The sequence below is a fragment of the Sapajus apella genome, unplaced genomic scaffold (assembly GCF_009761245.1).
Source record: "Sapajus apella isolate SASKATOON/1434 unplaced genomic scaffold, GSC_monkey_1.0 scaffold44, whole genome shotgun sequence".
Taxonomy (NCBI): domain Eukaryota; kingdom Metazoa; phylum Chordata; class Mammalia; order Primates; family Cebidae; genus Sapajus; species Sapajus apella.
In genome coordinates, this window is record NW_022436984.1 from 5,837,126 (window position 1) to 5,855,830 (window position 18,705).

General features: G+C 42.6%; 2 protein-coding genes across 3 annotated transcripts in view; one reads left to right on the plus strand and one right to left on the minus strand.

Annotated features, from left to right (window-relative positions):
- NLRC4 (NLR family CARD domain containing 4) overlaps window positions 1-11,593 on the minus strand; it is a 33,287-nt gene extending 21,694 nt beyond the window's left edge. The window contains 1 exon segment of the mRNA XM_032301239.1: window positions 11,476-11,593. Within this exon segment, the coding sequence (XP_032157130.1) occupies window positions 11,476-11,593 (118 nt within the window).
- Window positions 11,594-13,159: 1,566 nt separating this feature from the next.
- YIPF4 (Yip1 domain family member 4) overlaps window positions 13,160-18,705 on the plus strand; it is a 38,880-nt gene continuing 33,334 nt past the window's right edge. The window contains exon 1 of one of the 2 annotated variants that reach the window (XM_032239246.1): window positions 13,160-13,502. In XM_032239246.1, coding sequence (XP_032095137.1) covers window positions 13,424-13,502 — 79 coding nt within the window. In that variant the 5' untranslated portion in view covers window positions 13,160-13,423. The remainder of the gene's footprint in view (window positions 13,503-18,705) is intronic. The other variant, XM_032239244.1, reaches the window with a different exon arrangement.

Genomic DNA, 18,705 nt, shown 5'->3' on the forward strand with positions numbered 1-18,705 from the left:
GTCAGGAGTTTGAGACCAGCCTCACCAACATAGAGAAACCCTGTCTCTACTGAAAATACAAAAATTAGCTGGGCATGGTGGCGTATGCCTGTAATCCCAGCCAGTCAGGAGGCAGAGACAGGAAAATCGCTTGAATACGGGAGGTGGATGTTGCAAAGAGCCAAGATCACACCATTGCATTTTAGCCTGGGTAACACAGTGAGACTCCATCTCAAAAAAACAAAACAAAAACCAATGGCATTCTTCACAAAAATAGAAAAAATAATTCTAAAAATTATATGAAATCACAAAAGATCCAGAATAGCCAAAGCTATCCTGAGGAAAAAAAAAAAAAAAAAAAAAAAAAAACTGGGCTAGGCTCCGTGGCTCACACTGGTAATCTCAGCACTTTGGGAAGCTGAGGTGGGCAGATCACAAGGTCAGGAGTTCAAGACCAGCCTGGCCAACATGGTGAAACCCCATGTCTACTAAAAATACAAAAATTAGGCAGCCATGGTGGTGTGTGACTATAATCCCAGCTACTCAGGAGGCTGAAGCAGGAGAATTGCTTCAACCCAGGATGCGGAGGTTGCAGTGAGCCAAGATTATGCTACTGCACTCCAGCCTGGGTGACAGAGTGAGACTCCATCTCAAAAAAAAAAAAAAAAAAAAAAAAAGAACAAAATTGGAGGAATCACATTACCTGATTTCAAATTAGACTACAGAGCTATAATAACCAAAATATCATGGTACTGGCATAAAAACAGACACAAAGATTAATGGAACAGAATAGATAATCCAGAAACAAATCTACACACCTACAATGAACTCATTTTCAGCAAAGTTGCCAAGAATACATACAGTAAGCCAAGATCGTGCCACTGCACAGCAGCTTGGGCAACAGAGCAAGACTTAGTCTCAAAAAAAAAAAAGAAAATTAAAAATTTTTTAAAAATTGAATACTTTTTTTTAAGAAAAAAAAAAAAAGGAGGCCTGAATAGCCTGGAAAACATAACAAGACCCCATCTCTACAAAAAACTTTTTAAAATTAGCCAGGTGTGGTATCATACATCTATAGTTCCAGCTACTCAAGAGGCTGAGGTCGGAGGACCAGCCTGACCAACAGAGCAAAGCACCCTGACTGGAAAATAAAAGAAAAAAGGCCCAAGAGAGCCCCCTCATCCCTTTCACCATGTGAGGATATAGTGACAAGATGGGCAATTATGAACAAGGAAATGAGCCACCAAATTTGCCAGCACCTTGATCTTAGACATCGCAGCCTCCATAACTGTGAGAAATAAATGTCTGTTGCTTACAAGCCACCCAGTCTATGGTATTTTATTATAGCAGCCTAACAGACTAAGACACATGGATTCTGGATTTTAGGATATAGACATTTCTGGGAGCCGTTTTTCTGCTTATCACATATACCCTTTGTTAGAATAAGGAATTTGTATTCATAATTTGCTGAGTGTTTCTGTCATGACACATATTGTTTACTACATACCAACCACTCTGTTTTACACGTCATTTAACCTGCATCTATAAGATAATTACCATCCCCCACTTTACAGAGGAGTAACTTAGGCTTAAAAAATTAACTTGCCTACAGTAATGTAACAAAGTGAAAAATAAGATTTGAACAGAAATACGTTAAAAACAAAGCTTAAACTTTTAGTAAGTGTTGTTAAAATATACTGCAGATTGAATGCTACTCACTTTCTGCATAAGGTCATTTACTTGTTTTTTAACAGCTTTGCTGAGATATAATTCACATACCTTACAACTCATCCACTTAAAGTGTACAATTCAATGGCTTATAATGTATTCACAGTGTTGTGCATCCATCACTACAATCAATTTTAGAGCACAATGGCCCATGCCTGTAATCCCAACATTTTGGGAGGCTGAGGTGGGAGAATCGCTTTAGCCCAGGAGTTCAAGACCAGTCTGGGCAATGTGGCAAAACCCCATCTCTACAAAAAATACAAAAAAAATTAGGCGGGCATAATGGCACACACCTGTAAGTCCCAGCCACTTGGAAGCCTGAGGTAGATCACCTGAGCCCCTGGAAGTTGAGGCTGAGTGAGCTGGGATTGAGCCACTGCACTCCAGCCTGGATGACAGAGTAAGACCCTGTCTCAAAAAATTTTTTAGAACATTTTTTGTTAGACCCCAAAGAAAATCTGTCCTCCTTGGCTGTAGCCTTAATCTACTTTCTGTCTGGACCTTCTATTCTGGACATTTTATATAAATGGAATAATAATATGTGGTCGTTTGTGACTGACTTCTTTCACTCAGCATGTTTTCAGGGTTCATCCATATTTTAGCATATATCAGTACTTCATTTTTATTGCCAAATAATATGACATTGCATGGATATACCAATTTAAATTATTCACTTATCAATTGATAAACCTCTGAGTGGCTTCCACTTTTTGTCTGTTATGAAAATTGCCACTGGGAACATTAGTGTGCTTGTGTCCACACAGGTTTTTGTATGGCCATGTTTTCATTTCTCTAGGAGTGCAACTGCTCGATCATGCAGTACATCTATGTTTAACCATTTGTGCAACTGCCAGACAGTTTTCTAAAGCAGCAGCTACATTTTGTATCACAAAGAGCAGTGAGTGTATAAGGGTACCAATTTCTTTTTTATTTTTTTTGATGGAGTCTCCCACTGTTGCCCAGGCTGGAGTGCAGTGGTGCCATCCTAACTCACTGCAACCTCTGCCTCCCAGGTTCAAGCTATTCTACTGCCTCAGCCACCTGAGTAGCTGGGACTACAGGAATGGGCCACCATGCCTGGCTAATTTTTTTTTTTTTTTTTTTGAGACGCAGTTTCACTCTTGGTGCCCAGGCTAGAGTGCAATGGCGCAATCTCGGCTAACCGCAACCTCCGCCTCCTGGGTTCCAGCAATTCTCCTACCTCAGCCTCCCGAGTAGCTGGGACTACAGGCACGCACCACCATACCCAGCTAATTTTTGTACTTTTAGTAGAGACAGTGTTTCACCATGTTGACCAGGATAGTCTCGATCTCTTGACCTCATGATCCGCCCGCCTTGGCCTCCCAAAGTGCTAGGATTACAGGCGTGAGCCACGGCACCTGGCCAAATTTTTGTTAATTTTAATAGATATGGGGTTTCACCATATTGGCCAGGCTGGTCTTCCAACTCCTGACCTTGTGATCCCCCCTCCTCGGCCTGCCAAAGTGCTGGGATTACAGGTGTGAACCACTGCGCCTGGCCAAGGGTTCCAGTTTCTTCACATCCTTACCAACACTTACTTCTGTCTTTTAAAAATTACAGCCATCAACTTAAACATAAGACCTAACACCATAAAAACCCTAGAAGAAAATCTAGGCAAAACCATTCAGGACATAGGTGTAGGCAAGGCCTTCATGACCAAAACACCAAAAGCATTGACAACAAAAGCCAAAATAGACAAATGGGACCTAATCAAACTCCACAGCTTCTGCACAGCAAAAGCAACAATCATTAGAGTGAATCGGCAACCAACAGAATGGGAAAAAATTTTTACAGTTTGCCCATCTGACAAAGGGCTGATATCCAGAATTTACAAAGAACTAAAACAGATTTACAAGAAAAAAACTAACAAGCCCATTCAAAAGTGGGCAAAGGATATGAACAGACACTTTACAAAAGAAGACATACATGAGGCCAACAAACATATGAAAAAATGCTCATCATCACTGGTCATCAGAGAATTGCAAATCAAAACAACATTGAGATACCATCTCACGCCAGTTAGAATGGCGATCATTAAAAAATCTGGAGACAACAGATGCTGGAGAGGATGTGGAGAAATAGGAACACTTTTACACTGTTGGTGGGAGTGTAAATTAGTTCAACCATTGTGGAAGACAGTGTGGCGATTCCTCAAGGACCTAGAAATAGAAATTCCCTTTGACTCAGCAATCCCATTACTGGGTATATATCCAAAGGATTACAAATCGTTCTACTATAAGGATATGTGCACACGAATGTTCATTGCAGCACTGTTTACAATAGCAAAGACCTGGAACCAACCCAAATGCCCATCGACCATAGACTGGATAGGGAAAATGTGGCACATATACACCATGGAATATTATGCAGCCATCAAAAACGATGAGTTTGGGTCCTTTGTAGGGACATGGATGAACCTGGAGACCATCATTCTCAGCAAACTGACAGAAGAGCAGAAGATCAAACACCGCATGTTCTCACTCATAGGCGGGTGTTGAACAATGAGAACACATGGACACAGGGAGGGGAGCACTACACACTGGGGTCAGTTGGGGGGAAACAGGAGAGGGATGGTGAGGAGTGGGGAGCTGGGGAGAGATAGCAAGGGAAGAAATGCCAGATGTAGGTGATGGGGAGGAAGGCAGCAAATCACACTGCCACGTGTGTACCTATGCAACACTTTTGCATGTTCTTCACATGTACCCCAAAACCTAAAATGCAATAAAATAAAAAAATGGGGAAAAAAAAATTACAGCCATCCTAGTGGATGTGACATGGTTTTGCATTCATTTATTCTTGTGTTTATTCACTCCTTTAAAAAATAAGTGAGCAGATAAATAGCATAATGGCATGTTTGTGATGCATGCTAGGAAATAAATTACTAGGGTACTATCATAGAGACTAATATGGTGGTCAAGGAAGCTAGGAAAGGGACATTTAAGCTCAGATCTCATGGATGAATGGAACCATCCCTGAAAGCACAAAGGAACAGTGTTCTAGTCAGAGAAGAGCAAGCACAGAGGCCTTGAGGGAGAAAGAGTTTAGCTTGGCCAGGCACAGTGACTCACACCTGTAATCCTAGCACTTTGGGAGGCCGAGGCAGGTGGATCACGAGGTCAGGAGTTTGAGACCAGGCTGACCAACATGGTGAACCCTATCTCTACTAAAAATACAAAAATTAGCCGGGTGTAATGGTGCATGCCTGTAATCCCAGCTACTCAGGAGGCTGAGGCAGGAGAATTGCTTGAACCTGGGAGGTAGAGTTGCAGTGAGCACAGATCGCACCACTGCACTCCAGCCTGGGCGACAGAGCAAGACTCCATCCGAAAAAAAAAAAAAAAAAAAAAAGAGCCTAGCTCATTCTAAGAACTGAAAAACAGCCAGGATGATTGATTGCAAGCAGAAGAGTGGCATGAGATGAGGCTGGGGAGGTTGGCAGGAGAAAGAAGTTTAGATTTCACTCCAAAAGCAGTAGAAAGCCACTGAAAAGTTTCTACGCTGAGAGAGGAATGATGGTGCTGGAGTTTTAAAGAATCACTTTAGCAGCTGTACCGTAAAACCAGTTAAGAAGTGACTGCTATGTAGTTGAGATAATAGTAATTTGAATAAGAGTAGTAGCCATAAAGATGAAGAGAAGTGCTCTCAAGTTCTTTTTGAGAGGCAGAACAAGCAAGACCAAAGGAAGGGGACTTAAGAGGTGAGTGAAAGGGAGGAGTCAGCAATGTAATTCAAGTTTCTGGCTTTAAGGACCAGGTGAAGGAGGATGCCATTTACCAAAATACAGAACCAACAAATTAAGAATGAATTGACATACAAATCCTTATGTACTGACTCAACAATATGCTTAAATAAATCCTTGAAGCTTTCAATTCAGTTTTTCTGTAGTTATTGCCCTTGCATCGAAGTGTGCACAACATCAGGTTCCTGGCTATAAACATAACCAGTTAATTAAATAGAGTTTATTTACCTTCAAACTACAATTTGTTACATTATATTCTTCTCTTACTAGTATTAATTCAAAACTGAAGACACTTCCTTTCATTCACATCCAGTGTCTCTTCCACCCACTCAAGATTCTGTCCATTTTTCTAGTACTTAGAAGTATGATCATTTAGTTAAAACAAATAACATGAGGCTGGGCGCAGTGGCTCAAACCTGTAATCCCAGCACTGTGGGAGGCCGAGGCGGGTGGATCACGAGGTCAAGAGATCGAGACCATCCTGGTCAACATGGTGAAACCCTGTCTCTACTAAAAATACAAAAAATTAGCTGGGCATGGTGGTGCGTGCCTGTAATCCCAGCTACTCGGGAGGCTGAGGCAGGAGAATTGCCTGAACCCAGGAGATGGAGGTTGCGGTGAGCCGAGATCGCGCCATTGCACTCCAGCCTGGGTAACAAGAGTGAGACTCCGTCTCAAAAAAAAAAAAAAAACAAATAACATGAAACTTAAAACAATAAAATATGTATCACCCATTAAATTAGTCAGTGTTTGTAAGGGGGATGAGGGTAGGGAAAGAGATACTCCTATATTTGGCCAGTGGAGGCATATCTTGTTGCTACCTCTTGCAGAACAAGTTAGCAGTATGTATTTAAAAGCCTGAGACATTTATTCCTCAGTTATTTCTCTTTAAAATTTTTATCCTAAGAAAATACATGTGACTGTTTTAAAAGGTATACCAACAAGGCTGTTCATCATGGTACTCTCTATGATTATGAATATTTGGAAAGAAAATGTCTAAAGATAAAGAGTTTGCTTTTATAAAAACTATAATATAATCCATTAAATTAAACAAAAGGCAACATTCAAAATGTGGTAGAAAAATATGTGATGTTGATCTCAAGAGTCTGTTAAAGAGAAGAAAAATATATGGTGACATTAGAAAATGCTAATGTTGCCAGGCACAGTGGCTCAGCCTGTAATTCCAGCACTTTGGGTGGCCAAGGCGGGCAGATCGTTTGAGACCAGCATGTTTAACATAGTGAAACCTCATCTCTACTAAAAATACAAAAATTAGCTGCACATTGTGGATGCCTGTAATCCCAGCTACTCAGGAGGCTGAGGCAGGAGAATTGCTTGAACCTGGGAGGTGGAGGTTACAGTGAGCCGAGGTTGTGCCACGGCATTCCAGCCTGGGCAAAAGAACTAGACTCCATCTGGGGGCAGGGGGAAGAAAATGTTAATGTTATAAAACAATGTCTATGAAAGAATATATTTTATGTATAAAACGCTTAGAAAATGGATTGTAAGGATTTATATCAAGATGGTAACAGTGGTTAATTCTATAGGTAATATAATAGGGTGATTTTTTTTTTTTTTTACAATAATATGTATCAATTCTAAGATAAGAAAAAGTTATAGGCCAGGAATGGTGGCTCACGCCTGTAATCCCAGCACTTTGGGAGGCTGAGGTGAGCAGATCACCTGAGGTCAGGAGTTCAAGACCAACCTGGCCAACATGGTGAAACCCCGTCTCTACTAAAAATACAAAATTAGCCAGGCATGGTGGCGTGTGACAGTAATCCCAGCTACTCGAGAGGCTGAGGCAGGAGAATAATTTAAACCCAGGAGGCGGAGGTTCCGGGGAGCTGGGATCGTGTCATTGCGCTCCAGCCTGGACAACAAGAGTGAAACTCCAACTCAAAAAATAAAAAAGAAAAAGGCCGGGCGCGGTGGCTCAAGCCTGTAATCCCAGCACTTTGGGAGGCCGAGGCGGGTGGATCACGAGGTCAAGAGATCGAGACCATCCTGGTCAACATGGTGAAACCCTGTCTCTACTAAAAATACAAAAAATTAGCTGGGCATGGTGGTGCGTGCCTGTAATCCCAGCTACTCAGGAGGCTGAGGCAGGAGAATTGCCTGAACCCAGGAGGCGGAGGTTGCGGTGAGCCGAGATCGCGCCATTGCACTCCAGCCTGGGTAACATGAGTGAAACTCCGTCTCAAAAAAAAAATAAAATAAAATAAAATAAAAATAAAAAAGAAAGAAAAAAAGAAAAAGTTATAAACATAAAAACAAAACAAAACAAGCAGTGGGTTTCCCACTTAGGTTTGAGCCATTTCAATGATCTTAGTTAAAGTTGCTTAGTATGAGTAAACTAGCCCACTTAAACAATATTTACAACATGAAAGTGAGATTGGCAAAATAAATACGGCATATGTACCACTCCTTGAAAGTCAACAAACCCATTATTTAAAGAACCAAACAGGACATGAATTCCTGAAACAAGATTCCAGAAACAAGAATCATGGTCTGAAAATATTCTGAGCTTCCCACAGTGTGGGCTGAAAAAAATGGAGACCTAAAATGAGGATACATTCTCAGTAACAGAATGGTTAATGAGAATGAAGCAGCACCAGCATAAGTACATCAAAAACTGCTCTTTTGGCTGGGTGTGGTGGCTCAAGCCTGTAATCTAGCTCTTCGGGAGGCCGAGGTGGCAGATCACCTGAGGTCAGAAGTTCGACACCAGCCTGGCCAACATGGTGAAACCCCTCTCTACTAAAAATACAAAAATTAGCTGGGCATGGTGGCACACGCCTATAGCCAGCTACTTGGGAGGCTGAGGCAGGAGAATCGCTTGTACCTGGGAGGCGGAGGTTGCACTGAGCTGAGATCATGCCACTACACTTCAGCCTAGGTGACGGGGAGACTCCGTCTCAAAAACAAAACAAAACTGCTCTTTTACTTTTTGTTGTGACTACTGCAAGTTAATTGCTAAGATGTCAAATTCAGTTGATAACCAGGGCTGTATAAAGTGACCCATTAATTTGTGCAGAGGCAAAAAAAAAAAAAAAAAACAAGAAAAACCAACCCACAAAACAAAGCAAAACAAAATTAGGCCTTAAAGAGGGGAATAATGAACTCTGAAGAGTAGCAAAAAGACAATGAGGTTTCATAGCATTGTGGTTGAGACTCTGGAATCAGATTACTGGGCTTCATGTGCTGGTTCTACCACTTAGTATCTCCTATATCTTTGGCAAGTGACTAACTTTTTTTTCTGCTTCATGTTCCTTATTTGTAAAGTGGGAAAATAACAGTACCTACCTCATGAAGTTTTCATGAGGATTAAATCAATTATTGTTAACCATTTACCACCATGCCTGGCACATAGTAAGTGCCATGTAAGTATTAGCTGTAAGCATTGTTTAAGTGTCACTATTAATCTTATATATCTAATTGGAGTTTCAGAAAGAGGGGGGACAGAAAATAGAGTAGCAGAAAGGCTAGAAGAGATAATAATTAAAAATGTAAAGAACGAAAGAAAGACAACCACCTTGAGGTTCAGGTTACCCAACTAATTTGAAGCAGTACAAACAAAGTAAAATCATACCATACTTATGCTGGTATCCATACCTGGCACATAGAGAGGCAAAGACATATTAAAAGTAAGCAAAGAAGACTGGGCGCGATGCCTGTAATCTCAACACTTTGGGAGGATCACTTGAGGATAGGAGTTCAAGACCAGCCTGGCCAACATGCCAAAATCCTGTCTCTACTAAAAATACAAAAATTAGTCAGACATGGTGGCAAGCACTTGTAATCTCAGCTATTAAGGAGGCTAAGGCTCAAGAACAGCTTGAACCCCAGAGGCAGAGGTTGCAGTGAGCTGAGATTGAGCCACTGTGAGACAGAGTGAGACTCTGTCTCAAAAAAATTAAAAAGTTAATTATAACTGATAAGAAAATAAAAATAGACGGTATAACTTCCAAACTAGTAAAAGGAAAAAATAAAATGAGAAAAAATAATTGATGTAAAGAAATAAGAAAACAAAACAAAATTTAATTTAAAAGGCAGAACAAGCTGGGCGTGGAGGCTCATGCCTGTAATCCCAGCACTTTGGTAGACAGAGGCAGGCGGATCACAAGGTCAAGAGATTGAAACTATTGTGGCTAACAGTGAAACCCTGACTCTACTAAAAATACAAAAATTAGCTGGGTGTGGTGGTGACCGCCTGTGGTCCAAACTACTCAGGAGGCTGAGACAGGAGAATACCTCAAACCCAGGAGGCAGAGGTTGCAATGAGCCGAGATCACGCCACTGCACTCCATCCAGCCTGGGCAACAGAGTGAGCCTCTGTCTCAAAAAAAAAAAAAAAAAAAAAACCACAATAAAATGTTCTTTACAAAACAACATCTAGACTGTAAGGATATGGAAAGGTTAACATAAAAAGATGGGCAGATGGGAAAGATGTTCTCCTTTTCCTAATCATTCTATTTAAAATTGTAATTCATGCCTTCTCCTTGCTGGCCAATACTTCCTAGATTGTCCCTTAAATGTTGGTGTTCCTGACAGTTTCATTGTTGTCACTTTTCTCTCACTCAGCACACTCTTCCTGGGCAATCTCACCCATACTGACAGAGGTAATTATCAACCATGCACTGATGACTGTCATGCTATGATAGCTCAGAACCCTACCTTGAGCACTGGGTCTTTATAAGGCAAAGAATAACTAGATAGCTTAAGCTACATATTCTTTTTTTTTTTTTTTAAGACGGGGTTTCACCACGTTGGTCAGGCTGGTCTTGAACTCCCGACCTCAGGTGATCCACCCACCTTGGCCTCCAAAGTGCTTGGATTACAGGCATGAGCCACCACACCCGGCCCAAGCTACATATTCTTAAACTTATGATGTTCAAAACTTTTCCCTCCCACCAGACTAGTGCCTCTTCTATTTCTTCACTTGATTAATAGCACTTTCCACCACTGAAGAAAAAAAAGCATGAAGTCACCTTAGCCTCCTTTTCAGATACTTCACTCTCAATCACTTCCAACTAATCACTAAGTCCTGGGATTTTTATTTTTATTTTATTTTTTATTTTTTTATTTTTTGAGACGGAGTTTCGCTCTTGTTACCCAGGCTGGAGTGCAATGGCGCGATCTCGGCTCACCGCAACCTCCGTCTCCTGGGTTCAGGCAATTCTCCTGCCTCAGCCTCCTGAGTAGCTGGGATTACAGGCACGTGCCACCATGCCCAGCTAATTTTTTGTATTTTTAGTAGAGACGGGGTTTCACCATGTTGACCAGGATGGTCTCGATCTCTTGACCTTGTGATCCACCCGCCTCGGCCTCCCAAAGTGCTGGGATTACAGGCTTGAGCCACCGCGCCCGGCCAGTCCTGGGATTTTTAATCTTAATACCTGTAATATCAGTTCCTCTTTCCCAGCCCAAGTGCTGCATCTCTAGTCCAAGGCTTACTTTAAAAAAAAAGTTTTATAAGACGGAGTCTCACTCTCTTGCCCAGGGTGGAGTGCAGTGGCGCAGTCTTGGCTCACTGCAACCTCCACCTCCTGGGTTCAAGTGATTCTCCTGCCTCAACCTCCTGAGTAGCTGGGACTACAGGTGCATACCAACACACCAGGCTAATTTTTATATTTCTAGTAGAGACAGGGTTTCACTATGTTGGTCAGGCTGGTTTCAAACTTCTAACTTCAGATGATCTGCCCACCTCAGTCTCCCAAAGTGCTAGGATTACAGAACTGAGCCACCTTCCTGGCCCAAGGCTTACTTGTATATCTGCAAAAGTCTTCATACAAGTCTCTGCTCTGCAAGTCAAAATATCCACAGTATATTTTCAGTAATCATTCTAAGAGGTCTATATGACTATGCCATTCCCTTGTTCTATAGTAATTCCTTTCTCCCATCATTTCCGGGGAAAGTAAATTCCATAGAATAGCATATGAGATATTTCAGTCTTTTCTTTACCTATCTGTGGCAGGCTTATCTGTAGCCATTCTTTCCCATGTAACCTAAGCTCCAAGTAAACTGAATGACTTCCAGTTGCTCAAGTCCACTAAATGATCTCTGTAATGTTATGACCCAGGTTGCCAGCAGTCGTATCTCTTTGCGTTCAAATTTTTTACTCATGGCCCAAGGCCTGTAATCCCAGAACCTGGGGAGGCTGAGGCAGGAGGATTGCTTAAGGCCAGGAATTCAAAGACCAGTCTGGGCAACACAGGAAGACCTCTTGTCTTTCAAAAAACGTTTTAGAGAATTAGCTAAGCAGCCAGGCGCAGTGGCTCATGTCTGTAATCCCAGCACTTTAGGAGGCTGAGGCAGGTGGCTCACGAGGCCAAGAAATCAAGACCATCCTGGACAATATAGTGAAACCCCATCTCTGCTAAAATACAAAAATTAGCCAGACGTGGTGGCGCGTGCCTGTATCCCAGCTACTTGGGAGGCTGAGGCAGGGGAATCGCTTGAGGTTGGAGGTTGCAGTGGGCCAAGATTGCGACACTGCACTCCAGCCTGGCGACAAAGCAAGACTCCATCTTAAAAAGGAAAAGAAAAGAAAATTGGCCAAGCATAGTGGCAGAGGCCTGTGCATGGCTGAGTTGGCAGGATTGCCTGAACCCAGGAATGTGAGGTTATAAGGAGCTATTACTGCATCACTGCACTCCAGCCTGGGTAAAAGAGTGACCTTGCCTCTAAAGCAAACAAACAAAAACAAACAAAACCACTACATTTACTCATCCTTTAAGTACAAACATGTTGCCTCCTGTGAGAAAATTTTCCAGAAATACCATTTAACACACTAATGGCCATGTCTCTCCATTGCTCTGTTGCTGATCAATTGTGTTTATCTCCAAGTCAGCCTCCGAATATACCCCAAATCCTCTTTCTTCAAGTTGGAAGCCACATTTATGTAGCTTGAATATTAAAGTTATGTATGTAAAAATTTAAGATCAGGTGAGTTTGTAAACTTCGGCAAGCTTATCAATGGACAGGACCTTCCAGTGGAAAGAGCACTTGACTATAAGTTAGGAGATTTAGGTGTCATCCTAAATCTGTTTCTACCTTACTTTCTTTGGCCTGTTTCCTCCCTCATAAAGGAATGTAGCTACAACCCTAGTCTCTGAGTGGCTATTTACGGCCTGTTTGCCTTTTTATTTTCATTCTCCGATCCATTCCCCTTCATCTTACAGGTGAGGTAACTGACACTCAGACATTATATATAACTTAGTCAAGATCCTATACAATTAATCAATGACTAATGGCGATGGAATCTTGAGAACCCGGACTGCGGCTAACCTATAAAAACCTGCCTAGTTCTTTTTTTTTTTTTTTTAAAGACAGGGTTTCACCATGTTGGTCAGGCTGGTCTTGAACTCCCGACCTCAGGTGATCCGCCCGCCTTGGCCTCCAAAGTGCTTGGATTACAGGCGTGAGCCACCACGCCCGGCAAAACCTGCCTAGTTCTAAAATTATTTAACACACCCACTTAACAAAAACAGAGGAAATGGGTAAAGAAAACGCCAGGAAATATGGGACTTAAAGGAACAAAAACACCCAAGGAGGAGAAGGCGGCCTGAGACTTCCACGAATTACAAGCCAATTTCCTGTCCTGGGTAAACTTCCGGAATCAACAACAGGAAGGCCCAATCAGAATCTTCCTCCGAGAGCCAATGGGAGAGCACATTACAAAGAGCCAATCCCAGCGGCGCTGTCACTGTTATGGTCCTGTGAGGGCGCCGGCGTCGTGGTGCTTGGGTGGTCGCCACCGAGAGGACTTTGGTGGGGCAGTCTCAGGACAGCTCAGCGGCTAACTGTGCCCGTCTGCGGCCTCGCTCCCAGCTTGCACATCCGGGCTCGCAGGCCGCACTGTAGGGCGAGCGTGCGGGTCGGCGCCGCGGCCGCCTTGCGATCTGAGCTCAGCCGCAGCTTCCTCTACCGCGGCCGGCTCGGAGGGACCTTGAGATGCAGCCTCCGGGCCCGCCCCCGGCCTACGCCCCCACTAACGGGGACTTCACCTTTGTCTCCTCAGCTGATGCGGAAGGTGAGGCTGAGCCCAGGAAGGCCCGTCACCCGGAGGACGCCGGGGCCCGACGCCGTGGGGTTTTTCTGGTGCCGAGGCGGTCGTGGCCGGGTGGGGACGGGCAGGAAGCTGACTGGTGACTGCTGCTGTCACCAGTCACCGTCCGAGAAGCCCCAAAGGACGGAGGGAGGGGTGTAGGGAGCTGTCTTTAAAAGCATCAAGTTACTCGGTCTACCTCTAGCTTTGCCCACACCGTCTGGTGGCTGGTTTTTCTGGGTGGCTTATTCTCTTGAAGTGGACCCACGGAACCCTAAGATTTTGTTTCTGGAATTACTCGCAGTTACTCAGAAAAAGGACAGATTGGCCAAGGGAGATCTCAAAGAATTTGAGAAAAAGGAAGGAGGGCTGTTTTCTTCTGTTGTGTATCAATAGATAACTTTTTGGGGGTGTGTGGGATCAGATTCTCCACTGCAAATAAGGGGAGATAACTTTTGGGAGGCATCTGGTTATCAGATTCGGCACTGCAAATACAAACTAAGTGGTTTTTACGGAATTTGATGTCTTGCCCGAGTCTCCGTTTTCCTCCCATTTTGTAATGTTTCACCTAGGTAATCAAAGAAATTAACCAAGGTATATTGGAAACTTCGCGTAGTGCAACAGTGTGTTCCCAGTAGCCCCTACAGATTTCCTTGTACGGTTCTGAGGAAGCGATTGTGCTAGAGATACTTTTCTACAGCATGGGAGAATGTTTTCCTCCTTTTCTCAGTTCCCTACCCAACTCATAATCTGGATCTTATTCTGCTAGTCATTTTCAAATTTTACTTTTATTAGACTTTGTGCTTAATTTTTTCCAGTGACCAGACTTACTGCCTGCTGTGAAAAAGTAAATTATGTTTACAGAAATTTCAGTCTGAAAAAGAACCTAGATTTTCCTAAGAAATTTTATGGTGTATCATTATAGTTTATTTTCCCTTTTGTTTTGTTTTTCTTGTTGTGCTGTTTGAGTGGCATTGCTTTTAAAAAATAGTAATGGTCGTAATTTAAAATGTACAATAAAATTTTTGTGTATCAAAGGGAACATAGGTGATACATTTATTTTTTTTCTTTTTCTTTCTTTTTTTTTTATTTTATTTTTTCTAGAGATGGGGTTTTACCATGTTGGTCAGGCTGGTCTCAAACTCCTGACGTCGTGATCCACCCGCCTTGGCCTCCCAAAGTGCTGGGATTACAGGCGTGAGCCACCTCGCCTGGCTTTTGTTTTTGTTTTTGTTTTTTTGAGATAGGGTCTCACTCTGTTGTCCAGGCTGGAGTGCCAGTGGCTTGATCATAGCTCACTGTAACCTCAGACTTCTGGGCTCCGGTGATCCTCCTGCCTCAGTCTCCTGAGTAGCTGGGACAGCAGGTCTGCGCCACCATGCACAGCTTATTTGTAAACTTTTTGTAGATCTCACTGTGTTGCCTAGTCTTGTCTCAGACTCTTGGCCTCCCAGATTACTAGGAATACAGATGTGAGCTACCAGCCCAGCATACATTTCTTTTAAACTTATGTATACCAACCCCAAATATTTCAGTTTCATCTACATTTAGTAGCATGGTACTTAGGGAAGTATATCAACTTTAATTTCCCAGGTTTAAAAAATTGTTTCCATTGAGTATCAGAACATGATGTTTGTTCAGACTCATGTTTCTATGTTATTCAAACTTCTCTGTATTTTCTCAGAAGACATATAGCTCTGTATATCCAAGAAGATATATGTGTATTCAAAATAATACATTCATACAATATGATATTGTACAGTTTAAGTTTAGAGTATTTTAAACATAATACTCATTTGCTCTTCTTTTCTTTTCTTTTTTGAGACAGAGTTTCACTCCCCCTGCCGAGGCTTGAGTGCAGTGGCTTGATCTCAGCTCACTGCAGTCCCCTGCCTCTTGGGCTGAAGTCGAGTCTCCCGCCTCAGCCTCCTAAGTAGCTAGTACTGCAGGTGTACGCCACCATGCCTGGTTAATTTTTGTATTTTTTGTAGAGACAGGGTTTCACCATGTTGCACAGGCTGGTGTCGAGCTCCTGGGCTCAAGCAGTCCACCTACCTTGGCCTCCCAAAGTGCTGGGATTACAGGGGTGAGCCACTGTGCCCGGCCTTGTTTGTTCTTTTTTTTTTTAATAATTTATTTATTTTACTTTAGGTGCATGCTATATCTGGCATTTCTCCCCATGTTATCCCTCCCCACCCCCCTCCCCATCCCCCATTGTCTATCGCCCCCCCCCCCCCACCTCCCATTGTCTTTCCCCTACCCCTCCAACTGTCCCCTGTGTGTGATGCTCCTGTCCCTGAGTCCACGTGTTCTCATTGTTCAACACCTGCCTGTGAGTGAGAACATAAGGTGCTTGGCTTTCTGTTCTTGGGTCAGTTTGCTGAGAATGATGGTTTCCAGATTCATCAAAGTCCCTACAAAGGACACGAACTCATTGTTTTTTATGGCTTCATAGTATTCCATGGTGTATATGTGCCACATTTTCTTTGTCCAGTCTATCATTGATGGGCATTTGGGTTGGTTCCAGGTCTTTGCCGTTTGTTCTTTATAACACTCCCAGTGAGCTTTATTATTCCTGAGGCTAGCTGGGTGTGGTGGCTTACACCTGTAATCCCAGCACTTTGGGCCGAGGTGGGCGGATAGTTTGAGCTCCGAAGCTTGAGACCAGCCTGGGCAACATGGCGAAACCCCATCTCTACAAAAAATACAAAAAATTAGCCATCTGTGGTGGTGCGCACCTGTGGTCCCAGTTACCCTGGAATCAGCTACTCTGAGGATCACTTGAGCTCGGGAGGTCTAAGCTGCAGTAAGCTGTGATTGTGGTACTATGCTCCAGCCTAGACAACAAAGCAAGACCCAGACTGAAAAAAAAGAAAAGGAAAAGAAACTGAGGCTTAGAGAGGTTTAGCAGCTTCTGCATGATAGATCGAGAATTAAGAGCTAGTCCACAGCCGGATGTGGTAGCATGTGCCTGTAATCCCAGCTACTCAGCGGGCTGAAAGCAGGATGATCACTTGAGCCCAGAAATTTGAGGCCACCAGGGGAACATAGTGAGACCTCATCTCAAAAAAACAAAAGAGCTAGTCTGCTGTCTCCTCAAGTTTCTTTCTGCTGCCTCTTTCTTATATTTTTCTAAATTAAATTGCGTGAAGAGTCCTGGATTTGCATCCTGGCTTTACCAATTACTATCCATTGTGATCTTGGGTGAGTTACAAGTTATTTACCCTTTTCCTCATGTACAAATTGGAAATAAGAATACCCAAGTGCTCAAATATTTTGCAAATGTAAAGCATTTACTGCTGTATCTGGCAGAGTTAAATGTTGAATATATGTGAGTAATGATGTTGCTGCTTGGGTTTCAGTGTTAACTGACCCAACACTTATTTTTGTATTGTTTTCCAATATGAACATTTTACTGTACAACTCCCAAGTATTTTCTCTGGTTTTCACACGTCATATAAATTCTTGCTTCTCCCCCTTTTTTTTTTTTTAAAGACGGAGTTTCACCATGTTGGTCAGGCTGGTCTTGAACTCCCGACCTCAGGTGATCCGCCCGCCTTGGTCTCCAAAGTGCTTGGATTACAGGTGTGAGCCACTACGCCTGGCCACTTCTCCCCTTTTTATGCGGTTTTTCTAACCATAAATATTTTCAGCTTATAGATGTTTTCTGTGTATATCCTTCCTTCTGGAGTCCCTCATTCTTACTGATACCTATCCTTCCTATTTGTCCACACATACCCTTTGTTCTAAAATGTGCTTTGGTGTTTTTGCTCCATGTGATTCTGATTTTCATGCTTAGAATGTCTTTCTCCTCCTAGCCTCAAGTTAAAACCTTAGACTGAATTCAAATGCTCTTTCCTTAGTAAAACTCACTTCAGCTGTCCTTCAGAAACAGAAACTTCCTAATATTTTCTATACCCCAGGACCTATCATAGAACCTGTAGTATAAATACCACATTTATCTCATGTGTCTTTTTTTTTTTTTTTTTTTTTCTTCGACAAGAGTTTTGATCTGTTGCCCAGGTTGGAATGCAGGTGCAGTGGCACAATCTTGACTCACTGCAGCCTCCACCTCCCAGGTTCAAGCGATTCCCCTGCCTCAGCCTCCCTAGTAGCTGGGACTATAGGCTCGCACCACCTCACCTGGCTAATTTTTATATTTTTAGTAGAGACAGGGTTTCACCATGTTGGCCAGTATGTCTTTAAACTTACTTCAAACTTAGCACCACTTTAGATGGTATAACCAGAATAATTACTGAATTTAGGCCAGATTGGCCTCTTAAAGTAGCTATGTGGTATTGAGCGAGTTACATAGCTTTTATAAGCTTCCATTTTGTCCCCTGTAAAATGAGAAACATATTTATAAGAAATCTTGTTTGAATTATTTAAGGTAATATGTATAAAAAGTAAAATTCATTAAGTACAATTAAAAGGACTTGAAGTCAGATATGGTGGCACAGGCCTGTAGTCTCAGCTACTTGGGAGACTGAGCCCGAGGAGGGGCTTGAGCCCAGAAATTTGAATCCAGATTGGGCAACACAGCAAAACTCTTATCTCTTAAAAAAAACTGATAAATAAAAGGACATGAACTGTGTGTGAATGAGGGTGTAAATGAATAAATAAAGGAAGAGTGAAATCCAGACTGAATATTCAAGTCTATAAAACTGCATCTAAAAGCAATAATGAAATGCATGTGTATAAAAGCAAGAATGTAATGATACTGTTTTTTATAAATAAATACATATATATATATAAAACTCTCTTGGCCTGATGCTGTGGCTCACGCCTGTAATCCCAACACTTTGGGAGGCCAAGGTGGTGGATTACCTGAGGTCAGGAGTTCGAGACCAGCCTGGCCAACACAGCAAAACCCTGTCGTTACTAAAATACAAAAATTAGCTGGGCATTGATTCTCAGTGATTCTCCTGCTGGCACATGCCAGTAATCTCATCTACTCAGGAGGCTGAGGCAGGAGAATCGCTTGAACCTAGGAGGTGGAAGTTGCAGTCAGCTGAGATTGAGCCACTTCACTCCGGCCTGGGAGACAGAGCAAGCCTCTGTCTCAATAAATAAATGAATGAATGAATGAATGCTGGGTGTGGTGGTGTGCTCCGGTAATCCCAATTTAGGAAGCTGGGGCAGGAGAATCACTTGAACCCAGGAGGTGGAGGTTGCAGTGAGCTGAGAT